Genomic DNA, 23,733 nt, shown 5'->3' on the forward strand with positions numbered 1-23,733 from the left:
AGAGGCCTGGGCTCCAATGGAGCTCTGCCATATTCTAGTCCCTGGGCAAGTAACTCTCCCTCTCTGAGCCTCGGTTTCCTTATCTGTAAAGAGAGCTAAGAACAGAACCTCCTCATGCAGTTGAGGTGAGGAGAAAATTGGATCATGCAAGTGAAGGGTTTAAGAGCCTGGTATACAGAAAGAGCTAGAACAAGTGGTGAGAAAGAAGGAAGGGAGGGTGGCAGGAGGCTGCAGCAGCAGGTGCAAGAGCCCTGTCAGTAAAGAGGGCGCTGTGAGGCCTGAGGCCCACCCAGGTGTGATGGCTGCATGCTCTGAGTTCAAGCTCCACCACGCCTTCCCCGCCATGGGATGGCCTCTCTTGGAGCAGCCAGGTGGGCCCATGGTCATGAAACCGTAGCTTGCTAGAGCAAGAAGGACCCTGGAGGTCACCCCAGCAGGGACGGCACCTAGATTTTCATGCAAAGGCAAATTGCCATTGACCCCTAGCGGCTGCTGGGGGAGCTGTGTTGAGAAGGATTCAGAGGCTGTCTACGCTGGGCCATGATCCACGAGGGGGACTAGGGAAGTGGCAGCAGAGGTAGCTTATGCTGGCCATCCCTGACCTGGGCCCCCTTCATTGAACAGATGAGAAACCTGAGGCCCAGACAGGAAAGGACACTTGTTAGAGGATACTCAAGGTGCCAGGAGACAGGCTGGACTCACTACTCCGGAGCCCCGGCTCAGGCTTTGTCCCTGGCCTCACTGTGCTCTTTCTGCTGAGATAGTTCCAGTCTCTCTGAAAGCCCAGCATCCCGGGGACACACAGCCCTCCATCAGCTGAATCCTGGCAACCCCTGAGTTCTTAGGAGTACAGACAGGGCCCACACCGTGCCTCCATCACCTTCACAGCCGGTCCCATCAGCAGCCGCCCGGAAGCCAGGCCCGCAGTCAGGGAGGCAGTGGTAGGACCCGAGTAGGTTCACGCAGCGCTGTCCCTCTCGGCAAGGATGGGCGTCCCATGCACACTCATCCACATCTGGGGGCAGACCGGGCCAGACGGCTGCATGAACACATGTCCTCCCAGGACCTCCTTGCCACCCTGCCTGGCCCAGCCTACCCACACAGGCTTCATCACCAGGCTCAGGAGCCTCTGGCTTGAAGGTCCCCACCCCACCTGCCAGCTCTTTCCATCATCCTGACCCCACCCCCCCCAAAAGCAGAGCCCACCCCAAGGGACCCGAGGGCCTCGGCCTGACGCTTCCGATACAAGGCTGCAGACAACGTCCCCTTGGGCACACAGCTCAGAGCCCAGCGGAGGCTTGGCAGTGCTGGGCCCCACTGGTGGGAGCAAAGGGGTGCAGATAGGGGTCAGCATCAGGACAGTCTCCCAGGGTCAGGCTTGTCATCCAGCAACTTTGCTGGGGGGACAAGTAGAGCAAGTGGCAAATGGGCGTCAGCTCTCTGGCCAAACCCACATGACTGGAAAAGATGCTGCGTGTTGGGAAAGCTCCCAAGGCTGGGTCCAGGCTCAGCGGGGATGAAGGCCATGAGTACATGGTGATCACACCATGGTGACTGCCCCATCTGCGGGGACCCCCCATTGCCCCCTGATACCTGAGCCACCTTCTGCAGCCCTTGTAGCAGGAAGGGACCTGGTGGGGACAAGGCACTGGAACCCCCAGGCTGGCATCCAGTGCCCTCAGGGATGGGCCATCCTTGGAGGTGTGTGCACCTGGCCAGGGTCCTGGCCCCAGGGACCCTGCTGTATGCCTGGGCCTGGTCCGGGAGTGCCTCTCCATCTAGGGGCCACTCACCTCTGCAGTTCCTGTTATCCCAGGCCAGGGTAAAGCCAGCTGGGCAGAAGCAGGCAAAGCGGCCGGGCATGTTGTGGCAAGAGTGGGAGCAGGGGCTGGGGCCACCCGAGCACTCGTCCCTGTCTGGGGCAGGAAGAGACCTGCTGGTCTGTGCTCACAGGCCCCTCTGGCCAGTGGCTGGCACAGATCATCGCCCTAGGCTGAGAGGCCTCCCAAGTCGCAGGCCAGGGTTGGGGGAGGGCGCTCACCCACACAGAATGCTCCCTGGGTGTCCAGCTCAAAACCCTCGGGGCAGCCGACTTCATTCTCTTCTGCAAGGCAAAGACGACAGGACCTAAGGACATGAGGTCTCCCGTGCCCAAGGCTGCCTGGCCATAGCCTGGGCTCATAGTTCCCTCATGTCGACTTGGCCAGGCAGTGACCTCCAGCGGGATGTCAGCCCCTGTCCTGAGCCAGCCTGATGCCAGCAAGTCAGCGAGCTTGTTGGCTGCCCAGGCTTGTCAGAGGTGATGATTGTGGGACATACCCAGTCATGTCAATGTGCCCTGAGGCGCTCCCGGTGAGACTGGGCAATGCGTTAGGTGCACACAGGAGAAACCGTTAATGAAAAGTAGAAAGCAGGAGGTCCCCGCGTGCAAAACTCACAAGAACCCAGCAGCTATGCACAGAGGGCATGCAGATGGGTGCATGACAGCAGCTGACAGGCAGCAGGAACAAAAGCATGTGGGGCTAACTGGGTTTGGAGACGGGAAGGAGACCAAATGGTCTAAATGATCATAAGGACAGCCACTCTGATAAAGTGGTCACTAGGTGCCAGGCCAGGATAGTGACCAGGCTAGGGTTTCAGAGACAGAAGCTCTACTGCTGACCCTGCAGCCCATTGTGCAGGTGGGAACATCAAGGTGCCAAGAGGGCCAGGGCATTGTCCCCAAAGTCCTACAGCTGGAAAGTGGTGCCATTGGGATTTGAACCTGGATCTGCTTGATCTCAAAGCTGTGCTCTTACCACTGTCTCTTGTTCAATGTTAAAGACATTTTGGGACCTCAAATAATGATAACATATGTCTCTTTAGCATCTATTGGTTGAGAACATAAGGCATGTTCATGTGGGTCTCCGGGGGTTTCAACAGGCTCCTGGGTGGAGCCTCTGGTGCAAGCACCCTTGGGAGTAGAGGGTGGGATGTGGCTCAGCTCTTGAACATCAACCTGGGAAGTGGGGGTGGGCCCTTCACCTTGGGGCTGGGGGAAAGGCTCTGGAGGTTTGCACAGGAGTGGCCTGAGAGCTGTGTCCCTGTTGGGAGTATGAGTGGAGGGATGGGAGCAGGGGCAGGTTGGAGGTGGGCAGACCAGGAGGTGAGATGTCTCAGTCCCTCAGTCCCTGGCCTGTGGTCAGTGGATGTGGGGTGGGGGTGGCATTCAGCCAGAAGCGTTTGGGCCCCTGGCAGTTTTTGGCTGGGGCAGTGGGTGGTGGAGGCCAAGGACGAAGGGCCTCACCAGCTTGCAGGGCTGTGGTGAGCTGGAAGCGCAGGGCCTCGGCCTCAGGGTCAAAGGCTGTGCTGATGCCCGAGGCCCGCAGGTGCTGCACCAGCTGGGGCTGGGGGCCCCGGGCCGCGTCGTACTGGATGCTGTGGTTGCAGCGCAGGAACGCGGGCTGGTTGCCTTGCAGGAAGCGCTGCATGGAGCCCACGAACAGCTGGCCAGGGCCCGTCTGCACATACTGCTCCTGGAAGTCCTGGAGGAGGAGGAAGAGAATGCCTGGGATTTCAGCTGCAAAGCAGCCTGGGACCCTCAGTCCCCTACTCAGGGGGCTGGGTGATGCTGCCGAAGAAGACCTGGGTGAGCCTCTCAGCTCCTTTGCCAACCCGCTGGGTAGCCTTGGGCAGCTCACTTCCCTTCTGTGTTCCTGTTTATGGAATAGGGAGGATACTCTGTCCCAGAGAGTCTGGGCTCAAAGCGTCCTCCCACTGGGCTCCCAGTCAAGCCCTGAGACAACCCACTAGTTCTACCCCAAGTTCAAAACTAGGTCATGACCTAGTCCCTGCTGGGGTGTCAGGAAGGAAAGTGCACCTGGCTGCTCAGGGATAGTTGGGGGCAGGATACCCCATTCTCTTTCCCACCCTGTCTGCACACCCCAAGGCTTGACCCCCACCTGCACTTGAAGATCTGCATCGGCCAGGCTCTCAGGGACAATGCCATTGATCACCATGTCGAGGAGCAGGAGTCCATCAGCATCCAGGCCTCGAGCCACCTGGGTCATTCTGAGCAGCTCCCCTGCAATCCCCACCCAGCCCAGAGTCACCACAGGGCTCAGGCCTCAGCCCTACCCAGCTCACCTTGGGGGACACCCTACTCACCTGTAGCAAACTCCACGTGTGACTCTTGCCGGAATCTGCCACCCGTCAGGGAATGGCCGTTCAGGGCTTCCCCATTCTCTCCAGCCAGGGCCCAGTAGATGGGGGCAATGGTGACCACCAGCACCCGCATCAGAGGCCCTGGGTGAGGCGGGACGAGGACAGGTTAGGGCTGGATCCTTGGGGCAGCCACTCTCCTGCTCAAGGTCCCTCTGTGGCTCCCCACTGCCCCCAGGAGAGCTCAGCTCCTTCCCTCCAGGCTCAGCCTTGTGACTACCTGCACCCGTTATTTAACCAGAACCTGGGAAATGATAAAGGCAAATATCTATTTCATGGAATAGTTGTGAAAATTACGAAAATAAATTTACTGAAATAAATGCATGTAACTTGTTGGTATTTAACTAATTTCAACAAATACAGATTGAGGGCTCCTGATCTGGAGCCTGGGACTCCACAGGCTGTCATTGCATATTTGCCAGCCTGAGTTGAAAATCAACCACATTTCCTACCTTGCAGATACCTTTTGAAAGAGCTCGGGAGAGGAAGAATTTTTCAAACCCACATGAAAAAAGAGCCAAAATTTGCCTTGAAAGGGATCCTCAGACCTTCATGTGATGCCCGGCCCTCCTCTTGGGGTCATGGGGGGCCATGGACTGGGCAGGGGGAACACTGCCCCCTCCCCGCATACCCAGGATCAGGGACCGTGGCAGCTCTGTGGTGTTAACAAGAGCCAGACAGGCCTGTGTGTGTGGGCGGAGCTCTCTCAATTTCTCTGAGCCTCTGTTTGGCACTGTTCACACAGGACTGTGGCCAAGGATGGCTTCAGAGGAGCTTCTTTTAGTAAAGTCCTAGTCAGCACTGCCCCTTCCCTGCTGTGGACCCCCATGGGGCCATGGGTCTCCTGGGAAGAGCTAAACAGCAAGGTCCATTATGACAGGGTCTGCAAGTCTCTGGAGCATTCCATCTTCTCAGGACACAATGTGTTATAAATCTGCGTGCAGGTGGACCCCCCTTGGGTTCCTAGCTAATTTAGCTTTCCACGTTTCACCCTTTCTGCAGCCTCTAGCCCGCATCGCTCCGTCATTACTGGCGATCCTTCGCTTTTCTATCAGCCTTGGCCTTAAAAGTGGGATAAGAACCTCACAGAGCAATCAGTGGCTTCATAAACCATTATCTGAGCTCCTGCATCCACATAACTCTGATCACCCACACTCTTTCTGGTCTGATTTTAAATGCAGTTATTTTGTTTTGTGGCAGCGTTGCATGTGGAGAGGAAGTCGTGTGCACCTAAGTCCACGCTGGCTTGGGCTTGGCAATTAGAGGTACTCAGATACCGTCCACTTATCGAGCCCTCGAGGCACGGATTTTGTCTCCTTCTGGGTCTAGCACGTGTCGGAGAGTTCCTGGGAGTTGGGGGGAATGGGCTCAGATGCAGATGACTCTCTGGTCCCCACTTACCCACGTTTGCTGGGACATGGCTGATGCTGCTCCGGATGCTGGTGACCCCAGAATGCACCTCCTGTTGCACGCTGGTGTTGAGAGTGGCCACGCCAAATTCCTGGCCATTGATTACCCCCATCAGGCTGCCCTGGCTCCCCCGGGGCTCTCCTGTGAGGAAGGAAAGGAACAATAGTGACGTTCACTCCCCATCCCTGTGCCCACAGTACAGCAAGTACTGCTCTCTCATTCCCATTTCACAAGGAGTAAACTGAGGCTCAGAGAGGTGAAATGACTTGCCCAGGGACACCCAACTCATGGCTGACAGACTCCACTCGCAGGGGATTCTGGCTCCAAAAGAGGAGGGAGGCTCTTGGGAAAAGCCCTGAGCTGTGGGAGCTGCTGGCTTCTAATTCTGGCTCTGCCCCCACCTTCCTTAAAACCTGGGCAGAGCAGGCCCCCAAAGCCACACCTGAGTCGGCTTATCTGTGAAATGTGCAGGTGGGACCACAGACACACAGAAGACCCCTTGGTTTCTAAAACACCAGGAGCCCACGATGGCAGGGGCTGGTATATGGGGGGGGGCAGGGCACCAAGCCAGGAATGGAGCGCCATCACCTGAACGTCCCCCATTCCATCAGTGGCCCTGGCTCCAGCTGCCCTGCAGCTGGCCTGGCTGGGGTGGGTTGATTCTCGCCAGGCAGTCTGCGAGCAGAGGCTGTTTAGCACTAATCAGATGGATGGCGCAGGCACAGGGGGGCACTTCCTCTGACTAAGGGGCCAGCTGTCTCATCTGGGCAGATGGCTGTCCAGGGCGCAAGAGACAGAAGTTGGCCTGCTTCTCATTCACCAGCTCTCAGAGGAAATTAACAACAAATTGCCCATGATCTGTCGAAAAATAACAGAAAGCACTCAACTGCCAGGATCCTAAATGGGTAATCAGAGGGCTAGTTAATTTTGGGTTCTAGGAAGCAATGCCATTTCCTGCAGCCAGTAGCTGGGGTTTGATGAGATTTGATGAGATTTGATGCCCATCTGGGATCTTTGTCATCAATATCCGCTGCTCTGGGGTTTATGGGAGGGACGGGAGAAGGGGCATGAACCTAGCCCTGGCCTTTTAATAAGGGGATGAGGAAGCAGTTGGGAGCTGCAGATAAGAAGGCAGGAGCACGACCCAGGCAGCTTTGGGAGGGACAGGAAATGAGCCCAGGCATGGCAGGCCACTGTCAACTTTCTCAGACCTGGGGAGACTCAGCACCTCTTGTCCTTTCAGGCTGACAGGGACGGAGAAGTGAAGCAGGCAGGAGGGAAGACACGAGTGTAGTCAGGGCCTCAACAGCTCTGAAGTCCCTTTACCTAGCAATGCCCCTGGAAGGAATTTATCCTATAGAAAGATTCAGGCCATCACACAGATGCCACCACTGTGTGGCTTTTGGAGGGGAAACTGGAAAAAAAAATAAACTTTGCTGCTTATTTAACAAAGCCAGTGAAAATTAAGATTAAAAAGCATTCCCAAGGGATGCTATGAAGCAAATAAAGAAGATGTGGGTGGACCTAGGTTTATTATCATGGGATGTCGTCCAAGATAAGAGTAAGTAAAAAATGGGAGGTTATAAAGATGACCTGTGAATCTGACCTCAATTGTAAAAGGAAGAAACCCCAAATAATCGGCTAAGCTATTTCTGGTCATTGCACGATGAGAGATAATTACTTTTTTCTTCACAGATTTTGATATTATTTGGCCGTTCTATGATTAGCATATATGAAGGAAAAACACTTGTTTCCATTAAAAAAATAAGGAGGCTGTTATGGGCTGAGAACTGTGTCCTCCTCCCAAATTTGCATGTTGAAGTCCTAACCCCCAGGACTTCAGAATGTCACCTTATTTGAAGATGGGGTCTTTACAGAGGAAACCAAGTTGAGATGAGTTCGTTAGGGTCGACCCTAATCCGGTGTGCCTGGTGTCCTCATGAAAAGGGGAAGTTTAGAGCTAGACGTGAGCTCAGAGAGAACACCGTGGGAACATGAGGGCGGAGACCCGGGCGGTGGACCCGGGCGGTGCTTCTGCAAGCCGAGGAACAGCAAATATCGCCAGCATAATTCCTTGATTTTAAAGTTTGGTCTGACCCAAGGGAGAAAGAAGCTGACTGAGGAATCCTGAGATGGTGGGGGTTAGGAACCCCAGTAAGCAGTGTCATTTCTGACCAGCCACCACGGCCAGGCAGCGCGTGAAGCTTGGACCAAACACCACTTCACAGATGTCACAGCAGCCCCCAGCAGCTCCACAGATGCTCTTGTTTTTTGCTGCCTACTTCACAGGGCTGTGGAGTGTCCGAATAGAAGACACATATCTGTGCCAGCTAAGCTGGAACAGCCAAGGTTCCCCACCCAAGATGAACGGCGAACACTTAGCACCTCTGGGGCTCAGTTACCCAACTGTAAAGGGGCAGGGCAGATAAGATGACCCATAAGGCCCTCCCAATTGGTTCGCTCTGAGTTTGTGACTAAGCAAAGAAAAGGGTTGGGGACCTGGCAGAGCAGTGGATCCCCACAAGCAATACATAAATCCCCATTGTGCAGGATCCTGCCTCTGCCCATGAAGGTCTGGGCAGGGACACCTCGTACCTCTCACGGTTAGGAACGCCCGTGCTGTGGTGGAGCCCAGGAGGTTGTGAGCGACGCACTCATAGGTGCCTGTGTCCTCAGCCTCCACGCGCTGCAGCCACAGGCTCCCGTCCAGCTGGGTCTGGAGCCGCCCACTGGCCTGCAAGGGTCGGCCCGCCCTCAGCCACTCCACGGTGGGCGCTGGCTCTCCAGTGGCCTGGCACCGCAGGGTCACATCGTCCCCAGATCTCACTGTCATGTCCTGGGGCTCCACCTGGAACACCGGGGCACCTGTGGAGGCCCGGGGCTACTTTTAGGAACACTTTATTATTTTTTGTATATTCAAGAGGTACATATTCATTTAGACACATTAGAAAATACAGAGAGGCAGAAAAGAGAAAGTAAGAATCACATATGATCCTAGCACCCAGTTATAATTGCTGCATGTTTCCTTCTAGACATTGTTTCCTTATGAAAATACAATCATATTGCACATACCTACTTTTTTTACTCCACAATAGATCATAACTACCTTTTGATGCCATTAAATATTCATTTTTATTGGCTATGTAGTATTTCATTGCTCAGATCTATTGTGATTTGCTAAATCAAGACTCTAATATGAGTCATTTAGGTTGTTTCCAATGAAGAGGTGCCACTTGCCAAAACTGCCTCTTCCTGATGTGCAGTGAAATGGGCAGACCTGTGCTCTGTCACTTGCAGTGAGTGACTCTCACCAAGTCACTTCCTGACTTTCAGTTTTATCTCTGAAAGATGGGTGATAATTCCACTTTCCACTACAGACCCTCCTGAATGGCTAAAATGGAAAAGATGGACATGCCCAGTGCTGCTGAGGATCTGGAACAACCGGGAAGCTCCTACACTGTGGGTGGGACCAGTGTGTTTGCCAGTGTATGAGCTTCCTGTGGCTGCTGTAACAAATTGCCACAAACGTGGGGACTTAACAGCAGAAAAGTATGCTCTCACGGCTGTGCAAGCAAGAAATCCAAAATCGGTTTGTTTGGGCTAAAATCAAGGCTCCTCTGGAGGCTCCAGGGGGGAATCCATTCCTTGCGTCTTCTAGCTTCTGGCAGCTGCCAGTAGACCTTGGCTTGAGGCTGCATCACTCTGTCCTCTGCCTCCGTCTTCACTTTGCCCTATCCTGTGTGTGTGTGCATGCACACGCATGTGTGTGTATGTCTAATCTCCTCTGCCTCTGTTTCATGAGAACACAGGTTCTGGGGATTGGACGTGGCCATGACTTTGGGAGCCATTTATCAGCCCACCACAGCCAGTGACTCCTAAGGCTAAACACATGTGTACTACACGACCTAGCAATTCCATTTCTGGACTGGTGCCCTAATACAAATGCATATGCACATTCACCAAGAGACACACATAAGACTGTTGCGGCAGCACTGATTGTAATTGCCCCAAACTGGAAACTAACCTACAGTGGAATAAATAAATAGGGGTGTATCCACATAGTGGAAAACCAAACAGCAGTGAGAAGGAATCAACTAATTCCATGAAACAATATGGACGAATGTCAAAAAATGTTGTGCGAAAGAAGTCTGACACACGAGCACATTTGATCTGATGCCGTTTAAATAAAGATCAGAAACAAAAAACCAAAAAATGAGCAAGACTTCCAGCTACACTGAGTGAAGAGGTCAGCAAGCCTGCCCCCCCAAACAAGTATAAAACTTGACAAAATTGTCAGAAACAACTATTTCAGGGCTCTAGAAATCAACCAATGGCAAATAACAAATTGAGTGATTTATCCATAAAAAGCCTCTGGAATTTTGGATAAGAACAGTGGAAGTCCATGGCTGTCCTGCTTGGGACTGGGGACTGTGCCCCACCTTGGTCATCAGGGCAGGTTTATTAGGGCAGGGCTGGCTGTGAGAACCAGCAGCTTTTGCCAATGCAGGAGGCTGACTTGATTTGCAGTAGGAGATGAAAATATATTCTGAGAAGTATTGTCAGGAAAAGTCACAACGCTGGTAGAAATGAGCGGGAAAATAGCACCTCTGCTAGCCCAAGGTTGTGGCCCTGGCTGGGGAGGCCAGTGGACTAGGCAGAAATGAGCCAAGGAGAACCTGGAAACGAGGGGGCCACACGTGGCTGGCTCGGTTCTCCACACACCCCTGGCCGGTGTGGAAAGTGGCACCTGGGCAGGGAGGTCTGAGAGGGCTGAGGGACAGTCACACGGATACAGACTGGAACATCACCTGAACTCGAAGGACTCCACAACCTCACTGTGCTGAGATTTTCTATTTTTCCCATTGCCCACTGAAGCATTTTTAGGATGGCTCCTTTAAAACCCTTGTCAGGTTATGCCAACGTCTGTGTCGTCTCAGTCGGTATCTCCTGGTTGTCTTTTCTCATAGAGATTTTCCCCGTTCTTGGCATGATGAGAGAGTTTCTGTTGTGTATTGGACATGTTGAGTATTGTAATACTCTGGTTCTCATGCAAGTCCTCCATTTCAGCAGACCTTTTCTGACACTGCTAGGGGAAGAGGGGACGTCCAGGTTCCCTAGTCAGCCTCCACTGACACCCCGGGACAGGGAGGGGCACCGCATTATTGCTGGGCAGGGTGGGCGTTCAGGCTTCACGCCAGGCCTCTGCTGATGCCACCCGGCTGGGAGAAGGCAGGACAACTCTTAGCCCCCTCCCTTGGCCTCTGTGGGTGAACGTGCTGGAAGTTCTGTCTCTTCGTTAGGCCTCATCTGACACTGTCCCCACCCCCGTGGGGGCACAGTGATGTCTCACTGTAGCAGGGGAGGGTGGATGTGTAGCCCCCCATTGATACTTGTGGAGGGGCTGGGGTTGGAGCCACCATTTTTTTTTGTAGTGTTTGGCTGGAATAGGGTGGTTATTATCTAAACGTTTTCTTTCTTGCTAGGCTGTCCCTTTCCTAGTCCTTTAGCAAGAGAGAACAGGTTTTTGTTGGGGTCTTTTAAAAAAATTTTTGTCTGAACCCATTCGTGTTTCCAGGTTGCTGGGTTCTCCAGCACCCAGCCCAGGACATCTGAGGCAACAAGAAAACTCAGGGAATTCACCCCCAGGTTGTTCCTCAGGTCCCAAGATCTGCAGCTGATTCACCTTTTCTCTCTTTCAGAGTCTTTTAAATGTTTGTCTTCTATATAAAGTCCAAGGTTTTTTGCTGTCCTTAGCAGAAGTGGAGAGCAGTGCACCTGCACCATCTTGTCGGGGACCAGAAACCTGCCCCCATCCATGACAAAAACTCTCAACAAACCAAAGGGAACTTCCCCAACATCTACACAAAGGCATCTACAGAAGTCCCACAGCCAACATCACACTTAATGCTGATAATGAATGTTCTCTGCCTAAAACTGGGAACACAGCAAGGATGTCCACTCTCGCCACTGCGTCGTACCAGAGCTTCTAACCAATGCAAGGGGGCAATATGGAGAAATTAAAGACATACAGATTGGGAAATTCTCCTTCTCTCTCTCTCTCTTTTTTTTTTTCTTTTGGCAGCTGGCCAGTATGGGGATCCAACCCTTGGCCTTGGTGTCATCAGGACCACACTCTAACCAGGTGAGCTAACCAGCCAGCTCTAAAGCATACGGATTGGAAAGGAAGAAGTCAAACTTTCTCTATTCATAGATGATGGAGAAAATCCTAAGGAATCTACCAAAAAACTACTAGAACTAAAAACTAATTTAGCAAGGTTGTAGGATTCAAGATCAAGATATAAAAATCAATTGTATTTCCATATATTTGCAATAAAAAAATAAAACTAAGAAAAACATTTCCATTCAGAACAGCATCCACAATAATAAAATACTTAGTCATCAATTTACTGAAATAAGTGTAAGACTTGTACACTGAAAACTACAAAATACTGCTGAGAGAAATTAAAGGTCTACATAAATGGTACTGGAACAGCTGGATATCTATATGTAAAAAAAGGGATTTAGACCCTTATCTTACACAAAAATTGAGTCAAAATGGACCACAGATCTAAATGTAAGAACTAAAACTATAAAAATTATAGAAGAAAAGGTCATCTTAGGTTAGGCAAAGATTTTTTTAGATGTAACACCCAACACATGACCCCCAAAAACACAAAATTGGTAAATGTGGACTTCATCAAATTTTAACACTTTTGCTCTTCAAAGGCACAATTAAGAAAATAAACCACAAACTAGGAGAAAGTATTTGCAAATCACAAATCTGATAAAGGACTTGTATCCATACTATATAAAGAATTCTGATAGGACATTAATAAGACAAACAATTCAATTAAGATGGGCACAAAGTCTGAACAGACACTTAGCCGAAGAAGATAGCACATGAAAAGGCTCACACCGTCATTAGTTATTAGGGGAGTGCAGATGGAGTGAGATATCATGCCATACCCACGAGGGTGGCTACAATAAAAAAGACGGACATTACCAACTGTTGACAAGGACGTGGAGAAACCAAAACCCCCACACACCGCTGGAAGGAACACAAAATAGCACAGCCCGTTTGGTGGTCTCCTAAAAAGCTAGACATGCATTTATCATGTCACTCAGCAATTCCACCCCTAGGACTCCCCCCGAGGGAACGGAGAACATATATCCACACAAGCACCTGTACACAAATGTTCATAGCAACATTGTTCACAGTAGCCAAACACTAGAAATAATCCAATGTCCAGTAACTAGTAAACAGATAAACGAAAGGTGGTTTATCCATACAATGGAATACCTTTTAGCAATAAAAAGAAATGAATCATTGATATATCATGGATGTCCCAAGAACACTGATACGTGAAGGGTGCAAGAACCAAACGACTACATGTGATTCCATTCGTATGAAATTTCCAGAAAAGGTGTATCTATAGAGATAGAAAGCAGATCAGTGATTGCCTGGGTGGGGCTGGGGATGGGAGCAGGGAGTAGGGATTGACTACGAAGGGGCAGGGGGAATTTTTTGGAGTGATAGAAATCTTCTAAAAATGGGTGTGGTGAAGGTTGTACAACTCTATAGATTTATGGAGAATCACTAAACTGTATATATACTTATAAGGAGTACATTTTTCCACTTTAAAAAAATTGTTGTAAAAAATACGTGATTTACCACCTTAACCATTTTTAAATGTGCAATTCAGCAGTGTTAAGCATATTACGCGCTGTCGTGCAACCAATCTCCAGAACTTTTTCATCTTGCAGGACTGAGATACTCTGTGCGCCTTAAACATCTCATTTCCCCCTCCCCCAGCTCCTGGCAACCACAATTCTATTTCCTGTCCCTAGGAATTTGACTTTTCCTGTAATGGGAATCATACAATATTTGTCTTTTTGTTTTGGTTTATTTTGCTTAGTGTAATGTCCTCAAGATTTATCCACATTGCAGCATGTGTCCGAATTTCCTTCCTTTGTAAGGCTGAGGACTTGTAGAAATGGGTGGATTTTATGCTATGTAAATTATATCTCAAAAATGTTGTTTTTTGGAAACAAAAAATAAAAACAGGCAAAACTTGTGATGGTGATTACTGGGGTAGGGGGCAGTGAGTAGAAGACAGGGGTGGTGGGGGCTGTGGACTAACACTGCTGTCTTTTTTGGTTAACGGGGTGGGTTCACATCATAAAAAGTCACTGAGCTACACACTTGTGACACGTATTCTTCATAGGTGTGTTCATCTTCCAGAAAATGTTTCCTACAAGATCCCTACTGAGACTACTTCACAGTATTATTTTGAGGCTCAGGTGGAGCTCCGTACACTGCACGCTGCTTGTAAATGCAGGAGCTGTCACTACGATCTCGAGGGTGGTTGTGAGTTTTGAATCACAGGTTCCTTCCAGGCCTGGTTTCCAGTCGCTGGGTATTCATTAGCCTGACCCTGAACCTCCCTCCACATTTGGGAAACAGTTCAGATGACTTCAACTGTGGGTTCCAAATAAACATTTGTTCAAGGATTACAAGTCCCTGGCCCTGCCTCTCTGCTCTCCATTCAGACAAGGCCAGGCCCCAGCAGCCCCAGCACCCCCTTCACCGTCCCCACTCTGGGAAGGGGAGGCCAAGACTCACTCTGAAGGACAAGGGTCACCACCCTCTTCGCCGTGCCCATGTCGTTCTCTGCCAGGCACTGATACTGTCCCGCGTCGTCCATCTGTAGGTGGGCACGGGACAGGGGAGTGTGGTGCTCAGGACAGCTGGGCATGGTGGGGGCAACTGGACCAAGACCCCACTACCAGCAAGGTGCTTAGAGGATAAGCCAGCCAGGGATGCCGGATTCTCCACAAGCATCAGAAGGGCCTCTGTGGCCACTTGTCAGTAGACATTCAAAGAGAACCCAGTCCCCTTGACAGCCGGTGCTGGCGGTGGTGACTACTAAGAGCATGGACACGTTGCCCTGAGTGGAGCCACTTTCTGGAAAAAGCATGATCTAGATCCTCCTCTTCCCAACTGTATACAGTGACATCTTACTGCCCAATGGTACGTTATCTGGGATTCCTTGCAAAAAAGCATTCCATGGTCAAATAAGTTTGGGAAACACTGAGTCAGACAACCCATGTCTCTGAACTGCAGGATTTCTCAGGGCATTTATGTGCCATGTGTACTGCAAGTCTTCCAGAGGCGAGACAGGTTGCAGCATCTCTCTAACCTAGGGGGCCAAAGAAGCTTGTTCACAGGACATCCACGACCACGGAGATGTGATGGAACTTGGGAAGAACACAGCTCCGAGTCACCTCTGAGTGGCAACGCTGCCATGGGGTGGAGCTGATGCAGCCGGAATCCACCGGCCACTCCCAGAGGATGTATCTGGGAGGCCATCCCCGGGGACTGGCAGGGCCAGCGTGGCACAAAGTTAAGAGTGCTGATTTGGAAGTCAGACCAACATGGGACTGAATCCCAGCCCTACCACTTACTGTACTGAACCTATTACTAGGACATTACCACATCTCTGGCGCCTCAGTTTCCCCATCTCTAAAATGGAAATGATAACCGCTAGGATTGTTGTGAGCATTAAGTGTCATGATTCAGTGTGAGCCACAGAGCCTGGCCCCCGGTTAGTAGTTGGGTAGCGGTAGCCGATATTGTTGCTGCTATTATTGTGACTGCTGCTATTATTACTAGCCCTTTATTATTATTATTATCATCCAGAGGAAGTCTCCCAAATGGGTGAGACCACAGCCCCAAGATGAACTTGAGTGATCTGATTTGTGGATTTCTGCATAACCACTGACACTTGGGGCACAGAATGTCAGGTGGGAGGGGGATGCCCCGTGTCCAAGGCTTTGGAAACAGCACGGAGCAGGAATCAGGAGACCCGGGGCGGGGTCCTGCCTCCTGCACTTCCGGGGTGTGGGCCTCTCTGAGCTTCAGTGTTTTCATCTGTAAAATGAGACACTATTACCTGCCTATCCTGCCCTGCGGGGTTGTTAATATTTTGGGGCTATTACCCACGAACCACTCTACCAAATATGGGTCATCTCACTGATTTCTCACTGTAAACCTCTGAGGTAGAAATAATTACCAGCCCCATTGACTCGGTGGGATAACTGAGGCACAGATAAGTTAAGTAACTGGCTGAAGGTCAGTGGTGGGAGGATGTCTAGGGAATGGCAGGGAGGTGCTCTGTAGACCGTAGAGGGCAGGGCCAACCTAAAGAACCCTCCTGAGCAGTCAGAAAAAGCCTAGGGTTGTCCTGGGCGGCCCCACCCCAGGTGCCAGGCCCCGCCTTGCCTCGGTCCTGGGGATGGTCAGTGAGCCATTCTGCAGCTGGAGGCGGAGACGGCTGCCCCGCAGTGGAAGGCCGTCTTTGAGCCAGCGGATGTCAGGCGCTGGGTCTCCATGGGCCACACAGTCTAGCTGGACACTGCCCCCCACTGGTTCCACCAGGTAGGAGAAAGCTTCCCCTTGTAGGACAGGAGCCTCTGCATGGGGTGACATCAAACAAGTGGTCGGGAAAGAGGCTCCCGTCAGGCTCAACCTCCCATAAACCCAAAGGCCTGCCCACCCGCTGCCTCCAGGGCCTACACAGGCTCCTGCTTGCCCAGCATAGCTGAGTACCGTCAGTGCATCAGGGATGGCAAGCAGTGTCCATGTCATGGGTCAGGTAACATAGACTGACAGTGGCTACCAGCAACCGTACTGAGAAGGATTTGAAGCTTAGTGGGAGTAGTGCTGATTGATTAGTGATGCCTGAGACGGGCACAGGTAAGAATGCAGGGTTACGTGTGCCATATACTCGCTCTTGCAGATGAATTACACTAGCTGCAGAGTACCCGCCGGGTACTTTGGAAAACAAGAACTGGGGGAAAGGAGAACATTAGGACACCCCTGTTGTACACAGCAACACTTAGAGATTCCTGTGCATCTCAAAACACCGTCGGGATGTCCTGTGCCGGTGCCCTACTTCCTGGGGTCCTGAGGTTGAATCTACCAAAAGCTGCAGCTGTGTCCTGGTGCCTCGGGCTGCTCCTTCCTTCCAGCAAGCCCCACCCATCCCGAAGCTGAGCAAACTAAGTCACGGTGTCACCAAAGGTGACTGTGCTGCTTCTGGTGGAATGAGGCCATAGAGGACAATTGGCAGGTTGGCAAGCTTCAGGCATTTATCTCCCAGGGTACCCTGGCCCTCATGCCCTCCTCCCACCCAGGCCAATTGGTCAGATTACATCTCTACCTGCACCGGGGTTGACCAGGGAGTGTCAAAAATATCGATGCCGCACCTCTACCCCAGAGAGGCTGGTTTACTGGGTCAGGAATAGAACATGGGCCTCGGCATTTTATAAAGTCTCCTAGGAGACTCTATAGTGCACCTGGAAGTGGGGTGGGGAGACCCACTAGTTCACAGGACAGGAAGCCAGTTTCTCAGAAAACCAATAGATTGGGTTTCATGGAGGTCTCTAGAGAAAGGCCATATGGGCAAAGTCCTACCCTTCACGTGGACAAAGCTGACCACCTGCACACGGCCCACTCTGTTCTCGGCCCAGCAGACATAGGTCCCGCTGTCCTCTCTGGTGACCACTGCCCGCTGCAGCGTGCTGCCCCCATCCTGTTCAGACACGCCCTCTGTGGCGAGAAAGACATGCTCCAGGGGACTCTGAGTCCAGATGCAGGGACCTCCTGCCCAAAGTACTTCACTCAGGACTGGGTACCCAGCAGGTGCTTAATGAAGGGAGTGTCCCTTCTCCCTGGGTGGCAGCCTGGCAGGCACAGGCCGTATCAGAGGATGTGGTTAAAGAACCTGCCTTTCACTGTCTTCAGGCGTTTACTGTGAGTTTGATAACAGAAACGCTGCCATGGTTCTAGACAGATGGATTCTATTAACTGGCTTTGTTTTCCTCCGCCATGGGTTAGACAGTGCGCTGACAGTAGGGATAAGGACACACATTGCCATCGATTGGGCATTTATTCTGGGTGAGGCCTGGTGCCAAGTGTGTTCGATCATTCTGTGCGCAGGACCCATTGTTAATGAAGAAGCTGGCCTCAGAGAGGCTGGGTCACTTGCCCACGGTCTCCCCCCGGGAAGTTCTGGGGCCCAGCAAGGCCTTCACCACCTGGACTTGGTTTTAGGAACGTATGATGTCTTATTCCAATGTAGGAAAGTACTATTTTGCATTAGAAGGGACATAGCAATTTATCAATTCAGCAGACATTTACTGAGAACCTACTAAGTATCTTGAAGGCCCTGTGTCTCCCTAAAAGTCACCTGGGTCCCAGGTGGGAGGACAGAGCTGTCCAGGGAAAGAGGTTTGCTCAGGGTCCCACAATGGGAGCAGCAGCTCTAGGCTAGAACACAGCCCCAGGCCCTGCGGTCTCCAGAGTTAAGTCTTCCTCTCAGGTGGCTTCTTGGCAGCTCTGATATATGGCTTGTCACATTTGGTCACGCATGGGTTTTCCCCTCCCCCCACATAGGGCTAAGTTTGGAGACCCAGAACCCACAGAGCTGGCTGACAACCTCTTCCTCTCCACTAGGTTGGGTTTCCCACCTGCCCTCCCTCCTTGACCTCCCAGGGTCATGGGTCTCTGTCCCACCCGCCCCAAGCAGGCCCAGACCTGTAACTGGCCGGTCGTTGATAGTCCAGCCAATTCGGGGGGTGGGGCTGCCCCGGGCTGCACAGCGAAGCCACAGCCTGTCCCCGAGGTGCAGGCTGTGGTCCCCAGGCAGGGTAGTGAACACTGGCAGTGCCAGGATGGTGAGGTGCACACGGCGGCGGGCCCGGCCCACGGCGTTCTCAGCAGTGCAGGTGTAGGTGCCCGCATCCTGGCCCTGCTGGCAAAGGGAGGGGTCAGCCTGAGAGCTGCCCCCCACTCCTGGTCTGGGCCAGAATGTCCCCAGGGGCCCAGTGCCCTGCAGGTTCCCCTGGAGCATCCAGCCCAGAGAGGTGAAGTGACTTGCCCAAGGTCGCACAGCTAACAAACGGGTCTGCTTCGCCAGCACACCACAGTGCCTCCCTGCAGCTATTGTGTGGCTCTGCTCCTTCATAAACTCTGGCCACGTGATGGTAACAGTCATCATTTAGTGAGCACCTACTGCATGCCAGGCCTTGTGCTCAGAACCTGATATGCACCAGCTCGAATCCCCACTGCCCAGCCATCTGCAGAGTGGCCCGTTTTGTAATTACAGAGTCTGATGCATGATGATGAGGGAAGGAGGTCAGGGTCCCACCTACACCCCTGGCTCAACATCTCCCCCAGACCATGGAGGACAGTTAACATCAATGCATGGTTGAGAACAACAGGATGTACTTTGGGGACACAAAGTTGCTGCCACATTCCCGCTCCCCCAGGAGCTGGCCACAAGCTGGGTTCTACAACACCAAGATCAAGGGCTCAGATCCTCTACTGGCCAGCCATCGAAAACAAACAAACAAAAATCCTGGGTTCTGCCTCTTGGCAACATTGTATCTTGGGACAATTACACCCATGTGAGTCTCGGTTTTGTCATCGGTACCCGGGACGATGACATGTATTTCCCCAGGTTCCTGGGGTAAAGACTGCCCAGTGCTCAGTGCCGAGAAGGAAAAACGGTCTCTGCTCCCTGCGTGTTTCTACCACTCCCTGTGCTCCGGGGCCGGTGCCCTCACCTCCGAGTTTGTCACCAGCAGCTCCCCAGAAGGCTGGATGGTGAACTTCCCCTGGGCTCCAGACACAGGCTGGCCGTCCTTCTCCCAGGCGATGTCTGGCTCGGGACTGCCCCTGGCCATGCAGGGCAAGAGGGCGTGGGAGCCTTCGATGGCAGACAGGTCAGGTAGGCTGGTCTCAATCACAGGAGGGACTGCAGGGAGATGGAGGTCCACTAGGGGACTGGGGCTGGGCGAGGGTGGGCTGCCCTGCCCAGTGCCCTTGGCCCTTGGCATGGCCCCTCAGCCCTCCCCACCATCAGCTGCAACCCCACCAACTCCCTGGTCATAGGTCATTGTCCATGGTACGGACAATCTGGCGACTCTCTGAGTTTGGTGAGGCTGTGACAGGGTGACCCTGTGGCACCTGCACACATGTACACACATGCACACACACACACACACACACACGATGACCAACAGCCTCAGCACAGAGGCCTTGGTGGTCCCTGCTGGGGCACAGACTCCTGCATCAGGTGGCCTCCAGGACCAAAAGCAGAGCAGCTATCACAAGACCCACACATTTTCCTCCTCTGGGAAAGGGTGACCAGAGATGCTCCAGGTCACAGGGGAGAGGAGTATGCAGGACAAGGAGACTGGAGCCAGGAGCCCCTCTGAGTCCACAGACCAAGTCCCGCCGCAGCCCACCTTGTACCACCAGCCGCGTTTTCCCCATGGCGCTGCCCGCGCTGTTCTGGGCGATGCAAAAATAGTTTCCAGCATCCTCTGGGCTAGCATGGCTAATCCGCAGCTGTCCGCTGGGTAGGACCCAGGTACTCGCTCCTGGATGTTGCGGGGAGAAAATCGGGGGCCAGTGGCTAGGGTAGGGGAGACCCCCGAGGAGAGTGGCTTGAGCTGATCTGCTGACAGGCAGTGCATGACTTGCTGGGGTCACAGAGTGACCGAGTGAGAGAGAGCAGGGAAGCCCGGCCAGAACCAGACCGAGCACGCCCCCGGCCTCTGACCTCCCAACTCAGCCGCCGAGTGCTCAGACAGAATCTCAGGCCATGGTGAAGGGAGAAACAAGGGCAGGGGGTGGGGGACCTGTCTCTGGGCCGGGCAGGGGCTTTCTGGACCTCCCAGCAGGTCTGCGGAGTCTCCTGGGAGAGGAAGGAGAATCCCATATTCTTCCCTTCCCCTCCAGAGCGGCTGCCATGGGGACACACCTGCAGGGACGCTGAGCCCTTCTTTCTGCCAGGTGATGGTTGGCCGGGGGATGCCCAGGGCCTCGCAGGGCAGCAGCACCTCCTCCTCTGCCACTGCCCGAACCACAGTGGGCAGCGGCTTCACCATGGGGGAGGCTGCAAAGGAACGGTGGTGCGGAGGTCCCTGGGGATGCCATCATCACCTAGCTGCCCCAAGGGGGCCTCTGAGTATGAGGGAGAGAGAAGCCTCTAAAGGAAATGGGGTTCTGGAAATTCAGATGTAGCAACACGGACGCAGGGGGCTGACTCTTCTCTCATCAGGAGTCGGATCAGAGGCAGGTGTAGGCATCTGGGACCCGGAGCTTCACCTCCATCCTCAGCCCTCTAGCTCTCTGCCTGCTCCCCTGGCCCCAGGGCCTCAGGCAGTCTGGGCCAGGGACACTTACCTTGCACAGTGAGGACCACGTGCTTGTGGGCCACACCCGCGGAGCTGCGGGCTGTACAGGTGTAGCGGCCAGAGTGGATGGGGAGGGCCTGCCCAATCTCCAGGGCACCTGTGGGTGGAAATGGGGCATGGAGGGGGTGAAGGGATCGGGGACAGAGGTCCCCAGTGACGGAGGTGGCAGAGCTCCCACACACCCCCACCCTAATGTCTCTGGTCCAGGCCACTCAACCTGTTCATCTGTAAACAGTATGCAGGATCAGACGGTGTGGGAACCTGGGATCTAGGCCTGCCTCTGCTCCCTTCCTGAAGCATAACTGTGGGCAAGTCCATTCCACTCTCTGGGCCTCAGTTTCCCCATGTGTACAATGAAGAATCAGACAAGATGGTCACTAGACCCTTCTGGCTGTGAAATTCCAGGACCTTCCACTGCCCTGACCAGAATCCCTGGCTCACAGTTCCACATCCCACTACTCTCACCATGCTTTGCTAAAAACTCGCCTCCACCAGGAAGCGTTCCAGGATGTTGCCTCCTCTGTCCTCCCCTGGCCCCCCCTTCCTTAGCCTTGGTTACTCAGCGGACACCATCTTAACCTTCCCAGACTGCAGGCTACACCTCAGCAGTCGAGTGAAGTGGTTTCTAAATTGTCTTCTGTGGACCCCTGAGGGCCTGCTGGGTGGGTGAGGGGAGCAAGCCCACTGGACTCTGGGCACCTCCAGCCCCAGATGGCACTGGAACTGTGGCTCGTTTTACATGTTGGGCTTTGCTGGCACCACTTGGTGGAAGGAAGTGCACCATTCCTTCAAAAGAAAACCACAGATATGGTTCCTAGACTTCAGGATTTCACTAATTAACCAACTAACCAAAAATTTAATTTGGAGAATCTCCATAAAGTTGCCAACTTTTTATTTTGACAAGCAAAGACATTTAAAAAATCATCTTCTACTATTACCTTAATTTCATCAAGGAAAGGAACTTCTAACACCAAACGAATAAGAGCATAATTTCAGAATAAAGGACAATGCTTCTAATAGGATAAAACTAGGTTTACAAAAAACTCTCAGGTAGCTGTTATTTTTCTCATTGTCCTTGAAACACTGATTTGCCCACGGGGATCAGGGAACCACTGACAGATCTCAACACAGTAGAGTATGGAGGAGGAAAGGGCGAGGGGCTTCTCCCAGTCACACAGAGAGGAAGTGGCAGAGCCCAGCCAGAACTTTCCACATTGCTCCATGCCATGGGCTCCTTTGCCCTCTCTGCCCATTCTCCTAGTCTCCCTCAGCCGCATCTCTCTGTGGCTCACCCTTGCTTACCCGAGGGCGAGACACGGTAGCCGCTCCCCCGCACCCCTAGCCGTGCGCCTGCCTTGCTCCAGGACACAGCTGGCACTGGCATGCCCGTGCTGTGGCACGTGAGGACCACAGGTGCCATCTTGGTCACGGTGAAGTCCGTCTGGTCGTCAGCAATGGTGGGAGGCACTGAAACCCAAGATCAGGCTTGAGGCCCTGCTGAGGCACACTGGGGAACACACAGTCACAGGGCCAGGGGGACGAGAACTATAAATGAAGGCCCGGACACAGATGACATTAGTGACGAAGGGCCAGGGAGGGAGGCAGGGGCAAGAGGCAGACGTCACATTTGCTTACTCAGCAAATTTGGGGGCACTGGGATAATTCACAGAGTGTTTCACAAGAGAAGGGGGCTTTGCAAGAGCTATCCAACTCGAAGTGGGGGAGGCCAGAGAAGGCCTCCGGGGGAAGTGGCATTTAACCTGAGATCTGAATGAAAAGCAGGTGTTGGCTGGGTGAGGGGAACAGTGTTCCTGGTAGAAGGAACAGCACGTGCAAAGGCCCTGAGGTGAGGGACAGAAAGCTGAACAGCACAACTGGATCCCAGAGGGAGGCAGGCCATGGGGTGACACAGAACTTGTGGGCCCGGGTGAAATCTTGCATTCTGTCCTGAGCACAGTGGGCAGCCATGGAAGGAGGGATTTCAACCCGGGTGATGACAAGTCAGATGTAGGTTTAGAACATTCTGGATTGGGGAGGGGCCTCTCCTGTGAGCTCTTACATGGCAAGAACTGTGATGGAACCCAGGTTATGTCAGAGTGGGTAGGAAGGATCCGAGAGGGCTTCCCGGAGGAGGTGTCCTCTGAAGCCCAGGAGGAAACCAGCGCAAGTCCCTGCAGGCAGGGAGAGCACCCAACGGAGGGAAGCCCCCTGCCCTGGACTTCCTCATCTGCCTCCTACCCCGACTCACCGTGAACAGTCACCTGGTAGAGCCTGCGGGCCTCTCCCACCTCATTGCTCACCACGCACTCAAACAGGGCTGAGTCCTGCGGGCTGGGGGCTGTGAGGAGCAGGGCGCTGGAGGGCAGGAGCCTGGACGGACAGACAGAGGCCAAGTGACTGGCGGGGCTGACCTGACAAAAGCTCGCCCTGGCCTTCCTTCCTGGGCAGGCTGGATGTGGGGAATCTCATGACCATTTCTTCTTACTGTATCCAGCCCCCAGCCCTGACTCTAGATGTTTTTTCTAAAAGTTTCTACCCCCAAAGTTCTAGCTGTTGGACTTGTAGACGATTTTTATTTTCATCCTGTGTTTCTCTGTAATCCTGTATGTTTGCTACAATAACCATTGAGACATAACTGCTATGATAATTGCATTCGACTCCCCAATCAGTAACTTACTCAGGTTTATGGAGCACTGGCTTTAGACACACAGCACCATGATGACCCGGCACCTAACACAACTATTTGGTGAATTAGTTGGTGAATCAACTCTTTTAATGCTTTAATGACCATTTAATGATCAGCAACATTTGAGAAGTGGGGAGACTGAGGCTTCAGGCATAGTCACGTGTCCAGGC

General features: G+C 52.8%; 1 protein-coding gene across 1 annotated transcript in view; it reads right to left on the bottom strand.

The window, feature by feature from the left end:
• The window catches only part of HMCN2 (hemicentin 2), a 147,134-nt gene that overhangs the window by 4,434 nt on the left and 118,967 nt on the right, over positions 1–23,733 (bottom strand). The window contains exons 76-93 of the mRNA XM_063081964.1: positions 23,126–23,247; positions 22,180–22,344; positions 20,867–20,974; positions 20,442–20,576; positions 19,924–20,058; positions 19,240–19,430; positions 18,209–18,422; positions 17,087–17,221; positions 15,893–16,083; positions 14,234–14,315; positions 8,206–8,475; positions 5,602–5,751; positions 4,147–4,284; positions 3,942–4,063; positions 3,287–3,524; positions 2,042–2,104; positions 1,794–1,916; positions 881–1,015 (exon numbers count right to left, since the gene is read on the bottom strand). Coding sequence (XP_062938034.1) covers positions 881–1,015; positions 1,794–1,916; positions 2,042–2,104; positions 3,287–3,524; positions 3,942–4,063; positions 4,147–4,284; positions 5,602–5,751; positions 8,206–8,475; positions 14,234–14,315; positions 15,893–16,083; positions 17,087–17,221; positions 18,209–18,422; positions 19,240–19,430; positions 19,924–20,058; positions 20,442–20,576; positions 20,867–20,974; positions 22,180–22,344; positions 23,126–23,247 — 2,717 coding nt within the window. The remainder of the gene's footprint in view (positions 1–880; positions 1,016–1,793; positions 1,917–2,041; positions 2,105–3,286; positions 3,525–3,941; positions 4,064–4,146; positions 4,285–5,601; positions 5,752–8,205; positions 8,476–14,233; positions 14,316–15,892; positions 16,084–17,086; positions 17,222–18,208; positions 18,423–19,239; positions 19,431–19,923; positions 20,059–20,441; positions 20,577–20,866; positions 20,975–22,179; positions 22,345–23,125; positions 23,248–23,733) is intronic.

Source organism: Cynocephalus volans, chromosome 17 (genome assembly GCF_027409185.1).
Source record: "Cynocephalus volans isolate mCynVol1 chromosome 17, mCynVol1.pri, whole genome shotgun sequence".
Lineage (NCBI taxonomy): Eukaryota > Metazoa > Chordata > Mammalia > Dermoptera > Cynocephalidae > Cynocephalus > Cynocephalus volans.